General features: G+C 54.2%; 1 protein-coding gene across 6 annotated transcripts in view; it reads right to left on the reverse strand.

The window, feature by feature from the left end:
* Positions 1–12,573, reverse strand: part of ACTN1 (actinin alpha 1) — a 97,340-nt gene that overhangs the window by 5,978 nt on the left and 78,789 nt on the right. For 4 of the 6 annotated variants that reach the window (XR_012036824.1, XR_012036823.1, XM_072839053.1 and 1 more), the window contains exons 11-21: positions 11,481–11,628; positions 8,544–8,694; positions 7,933–8,041; positions 7,290–7,430; positions 5,843–6,025; positions 5,409–5,543; positions 4,077–4,256; positions 3,207–3,353; positions 2,118–2,198; positions 1,591–1,656; positions 203–361 (exon numbers count right to left, since the gene is read on the reverse strand). Coding sequence is in view for 4 of the 6 variants with exons in the window: in XM_072839053.1 (XP_072695154.1) it covers positions 203–361; positions 1,591–1,656; positions 2,118–2,198; positions 3,207–3,353; positions 4,077–4,256; positions 5,409–5,543; positions 5,843–6,025; positions 7,290–7,430; positions 7,933–8,041; positions 8,544–8,694; positions 11,481–11,628 (1,500 nt within the window). In the remaining 2 variants the exon portion in view is untranslated. The remainder of the gene's footprint in view (positions 1–202; positions 362–1,590; positions 1,657–2,117; positions 2,199–3,206; positions 3,354–4,076; positions 4,257–5,408; positions 5,544–5,842; positions 6,026–7,289; positions 7,431–7,932; positions 8,042–8,543; positions 8,695–11,480; positions 11,629–12,573) is intronic. The other 2 variants (XM_072839056.1, XM_072839055.1) reach the window with 2 other exon arrangements.

The raw sequence follows: 12,573 nt of genomic DNA on the forward strand, positions 1-12,573 counted from the left end.
GTCCCGCACCCTGGCTGGAGACCCCTTTAAGCTCATATTGTGTCCTAACACCTTAGCTGATCCTAAAGCATTACAAAAATTGATAGAGGTGGACGGCCATGGGAGGCCCAGTGGGAGGAAGGGGCCACAGTGAGGGGAGGATCCGACCTCCCCTCCAGATGCAAGTAGCCCCTGCACAGCGCCCACGCCATGGTAGACCCACCTTGTCCCCAGCCAGGATCTTGAAGGAGGCCATGACTTGGTCGGCTGTGTCTGTGTCGGCTGTCTCCCGAGACATAAAGTCGATGAAGGCCTGGAACGTCACTACCCCCAGGCGGTTGGGATCCACGATGCTCATGATGCGGGCAAATTCTGCCTCTCCCTGGAGAGAAGAGCCAACCCAAGCCTGTCATCCTCTCAGCGACAGCCTGCTGGGAATCTCTCATATGGACCTGAAGCCGCTGGGGCTCAGGCTGTTAGGCTGTTAGGGGGAGCACAGCAGCCCCCTGACCTAGCCTGGGCTGTCCTGAGGGCATCACAGGGACAAGACACCCAAGAATGAAGACTTAGTTCAGGCCTCCCAGCCCCACTCACAGGTTCCCTCAGGAGCAAAGAGTGACAATGCTGACCACAGCTATCATGGCTGCCAGCGCACAGCACGTACTGGTGCAAGAGGCGCTCTTCCAGCTGCTGCATGTGTTTCATTTTATTTCACCCTCCCCACCACCTTATGACGCAAGTCATTATTATTTCCATCAGGTTTCCAGATAAGAAACCTGAGGCCCAGACAGGCTTGGTGACTCATTCAAGGTCACACAGCCAGTAGGCAATAGAGTTGGGATTTACACTTGGATGGTCTGGCTCCAAGGCCTGTGTCCTCCTTACCATGCTGTACTCCCTGTGTGTCAGACACATGTGCGGCACCCATGCAAGTTCCTTCATTTAACCCTGACCACAGTCCTGCAGGGTTCCCCTCACCTCATCCCGGTCCCCAAGCTGGGGGTGGCAGGGCTAGGACCTACTCCTGGGTTCACTGTGTCTAGAGCCTGTGCCCTTGCCCTGCCCTGGGCAGCCCACAAGCTCTGCATTTTGCACCATGGCCCAGGAGTTGCCTGGCTGCCCAGCTCAGGCCCCTGCTCTGCTCTGCTTAGAAGGCCTGCCTGAGGGCAGACAACTGAGAAGGTTGTGAAGGCCAAGGAGTGACAGGTGGGGCTGGAGCCACCACCAGGGCAGAGGCAGAAATCTGTGTGCCTCATAAAAGATGGAAGTAGAGTCAAACCCGACCCAGGAAGTCCAAACCACCAGTCCTTACTGTTAGCCTTGGAGCCAGCCCTGCTATCCACCACGTCAGTGAAAAAGCCCATCTCCACAGTAAGTACCAAAAAATACGCCAGCAGAGACCAAGGTGAGAAGGCCAGACCTCTGGGACACACACAGGCCACGAGGCTGGGCCCCGCCTTCGGGGGTCATCTTCCCACAGACCGGAATCTTGAGGCCCCTCCAGGGAGAGCAGCCCCTAACTTGAGAGCTTCCAGCCTGCCCTGGCCTGGACTTGGCCTCTCTGGCCAGCTGGCTGGCCCTCGTCAGAACAGAGGGTGGGGTTTACATTACCATGTTGTAACCCATGGAGATAAGGCAGGCGCGGAAATCATCCGTGTCCATCATGCCTGTCTTCTTCTGTGGGGGCAGTGGCACCAAGACACAGGAGGGTCAGAGGCAGGAGGAGGAAGGGCCAGCCCAGGGCCAGAAGACAGGGCACAGAAGGCCGGAAGGGGAAGTCGAAGTGTATGGTTGGGGGGTTAGGAAGGGAAAGAAACACAGGAGACACATCCACAGGGAGGAGAGAGGAGGGAGATGCAGAAGTCCGTCCACAGGATGGAGAGTGACGAGGAGAGAGGGAGGTGGGCCCCGAGCAGGTTCCCACGAAAGACGATCGAGGGCAGAAGTCAGAGGTTGAAGCAGTGGGAAGAGGAGCCCGACATGGGCCCGGTGGGGACAGTGGGAGAGGATGAGCCCCAAGGCCCACAGGAAAGGGGAGACAGGGAGATCCAGACAGAGAGAGAAAAGAAAAAGGAGAAACGCGTTATTTCTCGCCCCGGATGCCACCCCTGAGTGTGCTCCATGCAGGAGGCGAGTACCTGGGGGTCGTTGCCAATATCATAACCCAAGCTGATGAGGCAGGCTTTGAACTCCTCGGGACCCAGCGTGCCGGAGTGATCCTGAGGCCGCCGTGCGCCAGGCAGCGAGCCATGCGGTGCCAGGGAGGTGGAGGCCGTGAGGGGAGGGGGGTGGGCCATGCCCCGGGTGGAGGGTGGCGTGTGTGGGGAGACACAGGGACAAAGGCATGCGGATGGAGAGGGTGGAGGGTGGAAAGGGCAGGGGAGGAGGGGAAATAAAAGTGCACACGGTTAGACACACAGACGTGGTCCAGAGGGTGCCCTCTCCCTGGCACACACAGCCCTGCTCCGGGAAGCAGGCCAGAAGGGAGCATGGTGAGCCATGGGGGTGAGAAGCTCCCCCAGAAGTGCCCAGCCCACCCCAGTCCCAATGCCCTGACCCGACTTTCCAAGAGGGCTTCACCCACCCAGGAGGCTGGAGGACGGTGAAGCAGGCAGGGGTGGTGGGCAGCACCTAACCCCATGCTCCTACCCCTCTGGCTACCCAGAAGCCCCAGGGCACTGAGAGGACAGACAGCCCATGTAAAGCCCAGCCTGTCCCAGAGCTAGAATGAAATCCCAGGACTAACACCATCGATGTCCCCACGGAGTCTCCCAAAGGCTGCTGGGGGGTGGGGGCAGGGGAGGGAGGCTCTGCTCCTCTGCCCTGAGGCAAAGGCAAGCATTAGTTCCCAAAGCCAGGGGACAGCAGGCCTGCCCTTGAGGCTATGGTAGCCTTGCTCCCAAGGGCCAACTCCTCAGACAGGAGAGCAAGTGCCAGGGGCCAAAGATCCTCGCTCCGCTCATTACATGAGTTCTTGCTCCAGAAAAGCAGGGAAATTCACAGGACACCAGGACAGGCTTCCTAAGGCCAGTTGTGAGGTGCGAAGAGTCAGAGCAGGATGATAGCACTTCTCGCTCTCCCTCCTCCTCCTCCTCCTCCTCCTCTGCCTCCTCCTCCCTTGCCTAGGAACTGGCCCAGCACGGCTGCCCGTCTCCTGGGTAGTGCCCCCCAGGGCTTTGGGGCAGGGGCCAGGGACTGCTCCAAGTGTAGGGGGAGGGGGCTCTCACCCGGTCAAAGTGGTTGAAGGAGGCCCGAAATTCATTCATTTGCTCCTGGCTGATGCCCTTGGCATCTCGGGTCAGGATCTGATTCTCCACTTCGTTGATGGTCCTGGCGATGGTGGTGAGGAGCTGCTCCCAGCCCACACGGATGTGCTGGGGATGGTGGTGATTGAGGAGCCTGTCAGCCAGGGGCCCCAGGCCTGGGCCTAGGCTGTTCCTGGCTATTCCTCCCCCAACTATTGAAATGGCCTAAGCAATCAGAGCCGGACTTCATCCAGATTGACAGCATCACCAGGACAAGGACAACACATCAGGACAGAGGACCCAGATGATGAAAGGGGAAGCATGGGCAGAGTGGTGGCCTCTGCCTGAGACAGCAGAGACCAAAACTGACAGCATGGGCCAGGTCAGGAAGTAAGCCAAGTTTGGTAGGCGGAAGGATTAAAGAATGAAGCTTGTGTAAGTCCCTGTATATCCCACTCTAGAGCCACACACACAAGCCTTCATGACCCAAATAATTCACCACTTGGAAAGCAGATGCCTCAGTCAGTGTTTGGAGGCCACCCGCATTGAATCGCCAGGATGCTTGTTAAAAATTTAGATTCCTCAGCCCCATCCCAGACCTAGTGAATCAAATTCTGGAGATGGAGTCTGAAAATCTGCATTCTCAAGACAAGCTCCCTGGGAGAGTCAGAAGGAACTGAAGACCCAGAGCTCCAGGGGTGAGGAGCAGTGAGTAGCTCCTCACTCCCAAGTGAGAGTTTGTCCTCCTATGACCACTTTCCTTAGAAGATGAATAAGTCCCAGTCCAGGGGATAGGGGACAGAAGGGGATCTGGAGCTCCCTTCCTGGAGAAGCAAGGTGGGTGCCACCCACCTCCATGGTGTAGTTGGTGTGCTTGTTGTCAAAGATGAGTGCCTCCTGGATGAGCTGGTGGTCACCCTCGAGCTGGTCGATCTTGGGCTTATAGTTGACGATGCTCTTCTCGTACTGTCGCAGGTGGCTGAGCTGGTCCTCCAGCGTCCCGTGCATCTCAATGGAGATCCGCCCTATCTCCTGCTCACCCAGAAGGAAGCCCTTGTCAGACTGCCCCACTCTGTCCCTGGGGTAGGGGCTGGGGAACCCAGGTCATTGATCAGCCCCTCAGAGGCTTCTCATTTCCCATCCCAGCACCAGGAAACCCATCACTGGTAATTAATCGAGAACAAGCAGGGATACACCTTGGTGTGGAAACAGCATCATAGAGGGGTATGGGAGGCATCGTTACACCTCTTGGGTACCTGTCAACCTCAGAAAGGGGCTGCATGTTCAGTTCCTAACCTAAATGTTCACTCCTCTGCTTGCCATTCTAACTCCCAGTGTGAGCCTGTTCCCAACTATCACCCATCCTGGGGACTCTCTCTCTGCCCACAGAGCCAGCTTCCTTGCAGCCTCAGAACACCTGACTTGCCTCCTCCGTGGTCATGCACCTGCTGTCCTGCTCCTAGGGTACCTGCCTCAGCCTGCCTAAATCCTACATGCCCCATGGGCCAGGCCTCTCAGCACCGCTTCTGTCTATACCTCATCCATGTAAACAAAACTTGCTTGTAAAAGCCCTTTCTGTGCACTTGATTGGACCCAGCAGATATTTCCTGAGCACCTACTATGCACCATGTGCTAAGCAGGTGGGGTGGGTGTGAGAGACACACGAATATGAACTGGACATAGTCTCTGCCCTCAGGGAGCTTAGAGGGACACCATGCTCTAACCCAAGCAGTGCCCCTTCCCTCATCTACAGCACCCCAATACCTGGCCCAACAGTTCAACAAAAAATTCCATGCTTGCCCAAAGCTCAGTTCTTTCTGGAAAGATCATTCTTTTTGACAAAGCTCTCTGCTCAGGAGGCAGGGAGACGTGGTCAGCCAAATGAGCCAAAGGATAAATAAGCTAGTCAGTTCCCCAGGCACTCATCCTTCTATGGGACTTTCTCATGTGGCTCTTCAGTGACATCTGGGTGTGGGTCTTTGCTCCCAAACCAGAGATTGGAATCAATCCACTGGCCTAGTCTACAGGCTACACACCCTCTGTAGAGCAGCAGACCAATTGTGGGCTTAGGATCGGCATTCCTCCCTGGGTCCTGCCTAGGAGGAGACAGGGCAAGCCTGATGGGCTGGGATGGTGCTGGTAAGGGGTGGAAGCCCCATCCCTGCCTCCGGTATTGGGACCCACCTCCATCTTGGTCTGAATCCAGGGCCCGATGACATTGGCCTGGGCTGCAAACTGCTTACGTAGCCTCTCATTGTGCTGTTGGCGAGCGTGCTCCTCCGTCAGGGCCTGGTCCCTCCGTGGCACCAACTGCCGCACCTGGGGTGGGAACAATCGTGGGCCATTGGGGATGGGCCAGCCACCTGCCCCATACTTCAGATGAGGAAATGGAGGAGCCATGAAGGGAAGGAGCCAGTCAGTACTAGAACAGGAGTCAACAAGTTGACCTGTTCCAGAAATTCCATCATTCCTTAACTTGACAGATGAGTGCTAACCATGTGATAATGAAAAAAATAGAATCAATGAAAATCAATAAAAATCAACCAAAAAAGGGACAAAATCCCTGCCCTTATAAAACTCACAATGGCAGCCAATGCCCCCCCAGCCCTTGGACTCACGTGGTCCCATTTGCCATTGATCTCCTGAGGAGTGATGGTTGTGTAGGGGTTGGTGCCTGCCATGTTGACGTGGTAGGTCTGGACAATCTTGGACACCTCGTTGTGGATACCTAGGATGGCCAGGCGCTCCTTGTCGGCATCAGGGAGGGTGGCCTTGAACTGCTCATGGGCTGTGGTCAGTCCCTGGAGGCAAGAGAAGTACAGTGAATGGTGTCTCCTGTGGGCAAGATGAACTAAGGGAGCCCTACAGGTCCCAGGATAGAGGTGGGCAGAAAGGCCACTGAGGCTTGGCCCCATACCAGCTAGGAGACCCAGAGGCATCAACCAAGGATGCTCATGGCTGAGAACCAGGTGACTGGGGCTGGCCATGGGGAGGTGAGGGCAGAGCCATCAAAGCAACAGATTCATGGTTAGGGCTGGTGAAGTCAGGAGCAACTACCCTAGAGTGTGCACTACCCCAGTCAGGTCAGGGACAGGGGTGCCCCGTGTTTCCTCCCCAGGTAACCTCCCGCAACCTAGGCTTCCTTTACAGAATCTTTTAAATCTAATCCCCTGTAGCCATATAAAAGAATAAGGGGGATCCCTGGGTGGCGCAGCGGTTTGGCGCAGCGGTTTGGCGCCTGCCTTTGGCCCAGGGCGCGATCCTGGAGACCCGGGATCGAGTCCCACATCAGGCTCCCGGTGCATGGAGCCTGCTTCTCCCTCTGCCTGTGTCTCTCTGCCTCTCTCTCTCTCTGTGACTATCATGAATAAATAAATAAAATCTTAAAAAAAAAAAAAAAAAAAAAAAAGAATAAGGAAGCTGTTTATTGCTATGCAATGAGATCCAAAACATTAAGTTAAAAAGAAAGGTTTAGAATACAGTATATAATAAAAAATGCTTTTTGTCTTAAAAAGGAGTATGAGGAGGGCAGCCCCAGTGGCTCAGCGATTTAGCGCCACCTTCAGCCCAGGGCATGATCCTGGAGACCCAGGATCGAGTCCCGCATTGGGCTCCCTGCATGGAGCCTGCTTCTCCCTCTGCCTGTGTCTCTGCCTCCCTCCTTCCCCCCCTCTCTCTCTCTATCTGTCTCTCATGAATAAATAAAATCTTTAAAAAAAAAAATAAAAAGGAGTGTGGGGAAGAAGGCATTAATAAGTAAATATATTTGCTTGCATATGCAGAGACTATGTGGGCATACTGCTTCCCTCTAGGGAGGGCCCTAGGGTTGGAGGGAGAATTTATGGCATATCCTTTTTATCTTCTAGATTTTATACCATCTGTATATATTACCTAATCATAAATAAATAAAATGTAATTCTTTTGATGTATAAAATCTTTGGATGCTCCCCCCATCCATCTATCCTCTCCCTACACAACAGTCCTGCCAGAGTGAGGTTTACAAGGTGAGGTTTCCACAGGTGCCTGGGGAAGTCGGCCTTCACTGGTGTGGGGTTTGCAGCACACCTGGATCTCCTCAATGGTGTGCACGATGAAGGTGTCCTGTAGATCTTCCATGGCCCCCTCCATCCAGTTGTTGAAAGGTGCAGCCCGCTTGGCATACTCCAAGTACAGCTGGTCAATGGTCTCCAGCAATTTCTCTGTCCGCTGGGAGTGACAGTTGAGGGGAAGGGGTGGACAGGGAGATATTCAGCAGAGTCATATTTAAAATCACCACTCCCTGTCCACCCCCAGAGACTCCAAGGTCCTCCCAGCCAGACTCAAGACTTCAGTCTAAGTCTAGAAGCACCAGACTAAGTTCTCCGAGACACTGGTTCTTAATATAGGGTCTATCACCATCCCACATTGGGATCACCCAGCCTGACCCCCATCTGATCTGTAGAATAGGAAAGTTCTCAAATGGCTGGGGTTGCACTGCAAAGTATACTAAACCAGGGGGATGAGGTATGGTTAGGGCCAGAGACAAGGCATCTCCATCAATGCAATGCCCAATGCAGTGCCAGAGTGAATCCTCAACAGTCAGGCCAGAGCAGTTCCAGGGAACACAGTGGAGCCTTTTGGCCCAAAGCAAAGGGAATCACAAAGCAGGAAGAGGCAGGCACGCAAAGCTGCTAGAGGCAGGTCTCCCATCTCCCTCAGGGGTCCTTACCTCCAGAGCTTCCCTCCGCTTCTGGGTTAGCGCTCCCAGATTGTCCCACTGGTCACAAATCTTTTGGCACCGGGCATTGACACTGGGTGAGTCGTAATAGTCCAGCTCACTAAAAGGGAAGAGACAGGAAGAATCAGGTGACCCGGGGGGGTTACCTGCATGGCCTACTCTCCTCTCCCTGGGTCTGGGGATGTGAGTGGTACACGGAGGCTGGGCGTGCTCCCTTCATTAAGACCTTCCAGGTGCGCCTCCCACCCCTAACTCCTTGGCTTTCAGAAGATTGCTGGGCCAGTTCTCTCTAAGGGCCCCTGCCACACCTCAGCTGGAGGCGATGCCAGTCTTGACCTCAGTGCCCAATGGCAACGAGCCACTGAGACCTAGCAAGAGCTATGGGCAAACCTGGTCATCCTCTGGTCCTGTGCTAGTTACAGGTGACTGGATGCCCTCAACGGTAGGGTCATGGGCTCACTCTCCATCTGGGGGGACACTCATAATCTTCTGCATTGACGCCCTTCCCACCCAAGTGTCCACTGTACCCATCACCCTCCTCACTCTTCATAGCTACACTCCACTTCCCACCACTGCCCCAACCCTTGCCAGGCCATGCCTACTTGAGCTCCTGTGCGATGGCGGCAATCTGCTCCACACGGTCCTGGTGGGCAGCCAGGTCACTCTCAAAGGCCTCGTGCTTCTTGAGCAGGGCCTTGATCTCCGAGAGAGTGGCAGTCTCATAATCCTTCTGCCGTAGCATAGCCTCTTTGCCTGGATTCGGAGAGAGGGGGTACAAGGCTGAGCAGAAGCTAGAGGCCCCATGTTCTTGGCCCCAGGAGCCCCATTTCCGGGGTTATGTCCCCAGATGTCCATCCTACAGCAATCAGTCATCTGCAGTTTGAGAAAGCATCCACTGTGAGGCTGGCTCAGGGAAGTTACTACCTTCTATGGAACATGTGTAGGGCCATGAGGAGTAGTTACATACAAAGGCTATGCAGGACTAAGCCCTGTGGCATAGCCAGGAAAAAACAAGCCAGGCACCGCAGGGATACCCCATCTTTTAGCGTTTCTCCAGCTACTGTTGCTAGCTCCCAGCAGCCCTGCAGGGACTGCTCCCCTTAATTACTCTCAGGATGGGGTCAGCATGTCCAGTGCACTCTACACCTGATCCATCAGTGGCCATGACCTCCTCTGACTGATAGGGGCACTGCCCTCTCTTTCGGAGCAAGGCTTGCATTTCTTGGATTGCAGTTTCCCAGGAGGAAATGGGATGAGGAATGAACCTCCTGGGACTACTGATATATGAATGTCTGCCAGCTGTCATGTGAAGCACCTGGTACAGGACAGGGGCTGCCCTGGCTCTGCCCACATGTGCACCCTCTACATCTGGGCCTGTCAGGGATGCTCAACCCTGCTCAGGCTCTGGAGGCGGAAAGACTGTGCCCAATGTGGCCTTTCTTTCCTTCCCTCTACTTTCTTTCTTTTTTTTTTTTTAAGATTTTATTTATTCATGAGAGACACACAGAGAGAGGCAGAGACACAAGCAGAGGGAGAAGCAGGCTCCATGTAGGGAGCCCCATGTGGGACTCGATCCCAGAACTCCAGGATCATACCCTGAGTGGAAGGCAGACTCTCAACCGCTGAGCCACCCAGGCATTCCTTTCTTTTCTTTTCTTTTTTTTTTTTTTTTTTTTTTTAAGGATTTCATTTTTAAGTCATCTCTACGCCCAAGGCAAGGCTCAAACTCACAACCCCAAGACCAAGAGTCTTCTGACGGAGCCAGTTGGGCACCTCTCTACTTTTTTTTCTTTAGGTCAGAATATTAATATGACAGGTTTAGGAGGAAAAAATTATAGATGAGCCTATTTATCAACTCCTTTCCAGTCTTTCCTTGTACGGCTGCTGTGTTAAAACCAGAAGATATATGTAAGTTGTGTTTCCTGCTTTTCAAACATTCAGCAGCACGTCATCAGAGTCTCTGCTCTGGCTCCAGGTTTCATGTGTGCCTCCCCCGGAGGCTGAGCCACCACTGGCATGACCACTTGCCACCCTCTTGTGGGGTGTTCAGGCCTCTCCACTTATGCTGTTAGAGAGGGTCTCACAGCGAATATCTCTAGACATGTGATTTCCCCACATTTAAGATGAATGCTTTAGACAGCCTCAAGAACTCCTGGGTCAGCAGGCAATAACACTGTTAGGCATGCATAGCCAGATCGCTTTGCCCAGAGGCTGTGCCAGCAATGACTGCCAGCATGTCAGCAATGCTCATGTCCTAGCTGGTGGCTTGCTGGCTGATGGGGCCAGTCCCTGCTCTGCACCTTCCTGTGAGCTGTGCCTTGGCCCCAGAGAGGCCATGATAGAAGCACATGGGTGAACTGGGGCAATCTCCACTTCCATTCTGCACCATGCACACCTAGATACGGAATTTCATACATGTGCAATGGGCTGGGTAGCAGCGACCTCTCATCATTGTGTCCTCATGGCATGGAGCTGAACCGGCCCGCTCAGGCTGAGTCAAGCCCACTTCCATCCCCTACCAAGCCACACTGCTCCCAAGTGGCCACAGGGTATACCTGTCCCTAACCGTCTCCAGCCTAGGATCTGAAGAGCACAATGGAGGCTAATGGGGGAGTGTGGAGACATTGCATCCATCCGCCAGGAGGGTCTGCCGAGGCTCCAGCTGAAGTGGCTGGAGGACCCCAGCAGACGAGCAGTGTGGATCCCACTCCAGCCCTTGCCCGGGTTCTGAGGAAAAGACTATCAGGAAGAGGGAAGGCAGTGGAGCAAAAATCCTCAGAGCTCCCATTCACGGAGTGTGTTCTACGTGCTGGGCACTCAGTGAAGCATGAAATGCACTTATCATATTTACTCCTACAACAACCCTATGAGGAGATATGCCCAGTTGAACAGTGTCCCCTTGAAACTCATGCCAACCCAGAACTTCAGAATCTGACTTTATTTGAAAATAGGGTCTTTATAGATGCAATGAGTTAAAATGAGATCATATTAAGACTAGGGAGGGCCCCAAATCCAATGACTGGAGTTTTTATGAGAAAAAGAAGGAGAGGGCACCCAGGTGGCTCAATTGGTTAAGGTCTCCCTACGGCTCAAGTCATGATCCTGGGGTCCTGGGATCGAGCCCCATGTCGGGCTCACTGCTCAGTGGGGACCTGCTTCTCCCTCTCCCTCTGCCCCCTGCCCTGCTCGTGCTCTCTCTCTAATAAATAAATAAAATCTTTAAAACAAAGAAACAAAAAAACTAACAGTGAATTACACACACAGCACTGTCATGTGCCAGGAATCCTTCTCAACGCTTCGGATGTACTCATTCATTCCATTCTCATAAACCCAGCAAGTTGGCTCTGTGATCATCCCCACTTTACAGACGAGGAAGCAGAGATGACCAAAAGGCTAATGGACTTGTCTAATGACAAGGAACTAGTAAGAGACAAAGCAAAACAAAGAGCAGGAGAGAAAGGAGCTGTGTGGCTGGCGGTCCAGCTGGCAGAGCGCGAAAGCGGAACCCCCGGGGCGGCGGGCGGCTGGGCTGGCCTTACCGTCCGTCCAGGCCTCGTGGATGGAAGCCTTCTGCCGGAACTTCTCTGCCAGGTGGTCGAGCCGCTCCAGCCTCCGGATTTCATTCAGCAGCCACTCCTCGTAGCCTTTCTCAGCCTGCTCTAGACAGCCCCAGGCATTGTTGATGTCCTGAAGGGATGGGAAGCACAGGGTCAGCCCCTCCTGGCCCCCGAGGCCCCCCACAACTGCCCTGTGCCTTCTAGAAGAAGCCCCTTCCCCATCTCAGCCATACACTGGTGTTCCCTGAGCTCCTGGACACCAGCCTCCTGGGCAGGGAGTGAGGCCCAAGTCCACATGGGCCAGCCAGCTACAGGGCTTTGGGCGTGTAGGCCTGTGGGGAAAGAGCCCGACCCCTCTGTGGCCCAGGATTCCAACCAATCACAGAGGATGTAGGATAAGGCAGGGGAAAAGAGCAACTAACGAACAAGGCAGGCAGGCATGGGAGCCTCCCAGGCTCCCCCACATTTCTGGATCTGCTCTCGGGCTTTGGGCAGTAGCCTGGAGCCTGCAGGGACCCTGGTCTGGGCAAGCTGGCCAAGCACCTGAGAGAGTGACAGCTGCTGAGCACAAACCCACGGCCCTTTAGACAGGAAGCCACCCACAGGGTCACTCCTGCAATTAGCACAGGGTGCGTGCTGGGCAGATATGGGCTGAACTGGCCTGTGTGCCATCCGGGGGCCCCAGGGACAGGCTGCCTCCACCCAGAGTAGGGGGTGCTTCTAACTCACAGAGCACCCGCCCGGTAGTGGGGCTCTAGCCACCTAAGACCTACTGTTTCAGCCTGAAATCTGTAAAAAGACTACAATTTTCCAAAGTGCATACACAACAGGGCCTGTTTCCTCTCCTCCAGGGTCCCCCAGGATCCTGCCTCCTTACAACGCCGTCTGCCTGCTTTGCCCATTCCCTGCCCTTCCCACCTTATATGCCCACACCTCATAACTTCTCATTCACTTTGGTGAATTTTTAAATTTTCTTTTGCATGTTTCTCTGGCTCACAACATTTCTCCCCAAGTCTGAGGGTAAGGTAAGGGGGAAGGAGAAAACATAAGTAACCTAAATTTAACAACTTGGAAA

This window comes from Canis lupus, chromosome 9 (assembly GCF_048164855.1).
Source record: "Canis lupus baileyi chromosome 9, mCanLup2.hap1, whole genome shotgun sequence".
In the NCBI taxonomy this organism is placed as follows: domain Eukaryota; kingdom Metazoa; phylum Chordata; class Mammalia; order Carnivora; family Canidae; genus Canis; species Canis lupus.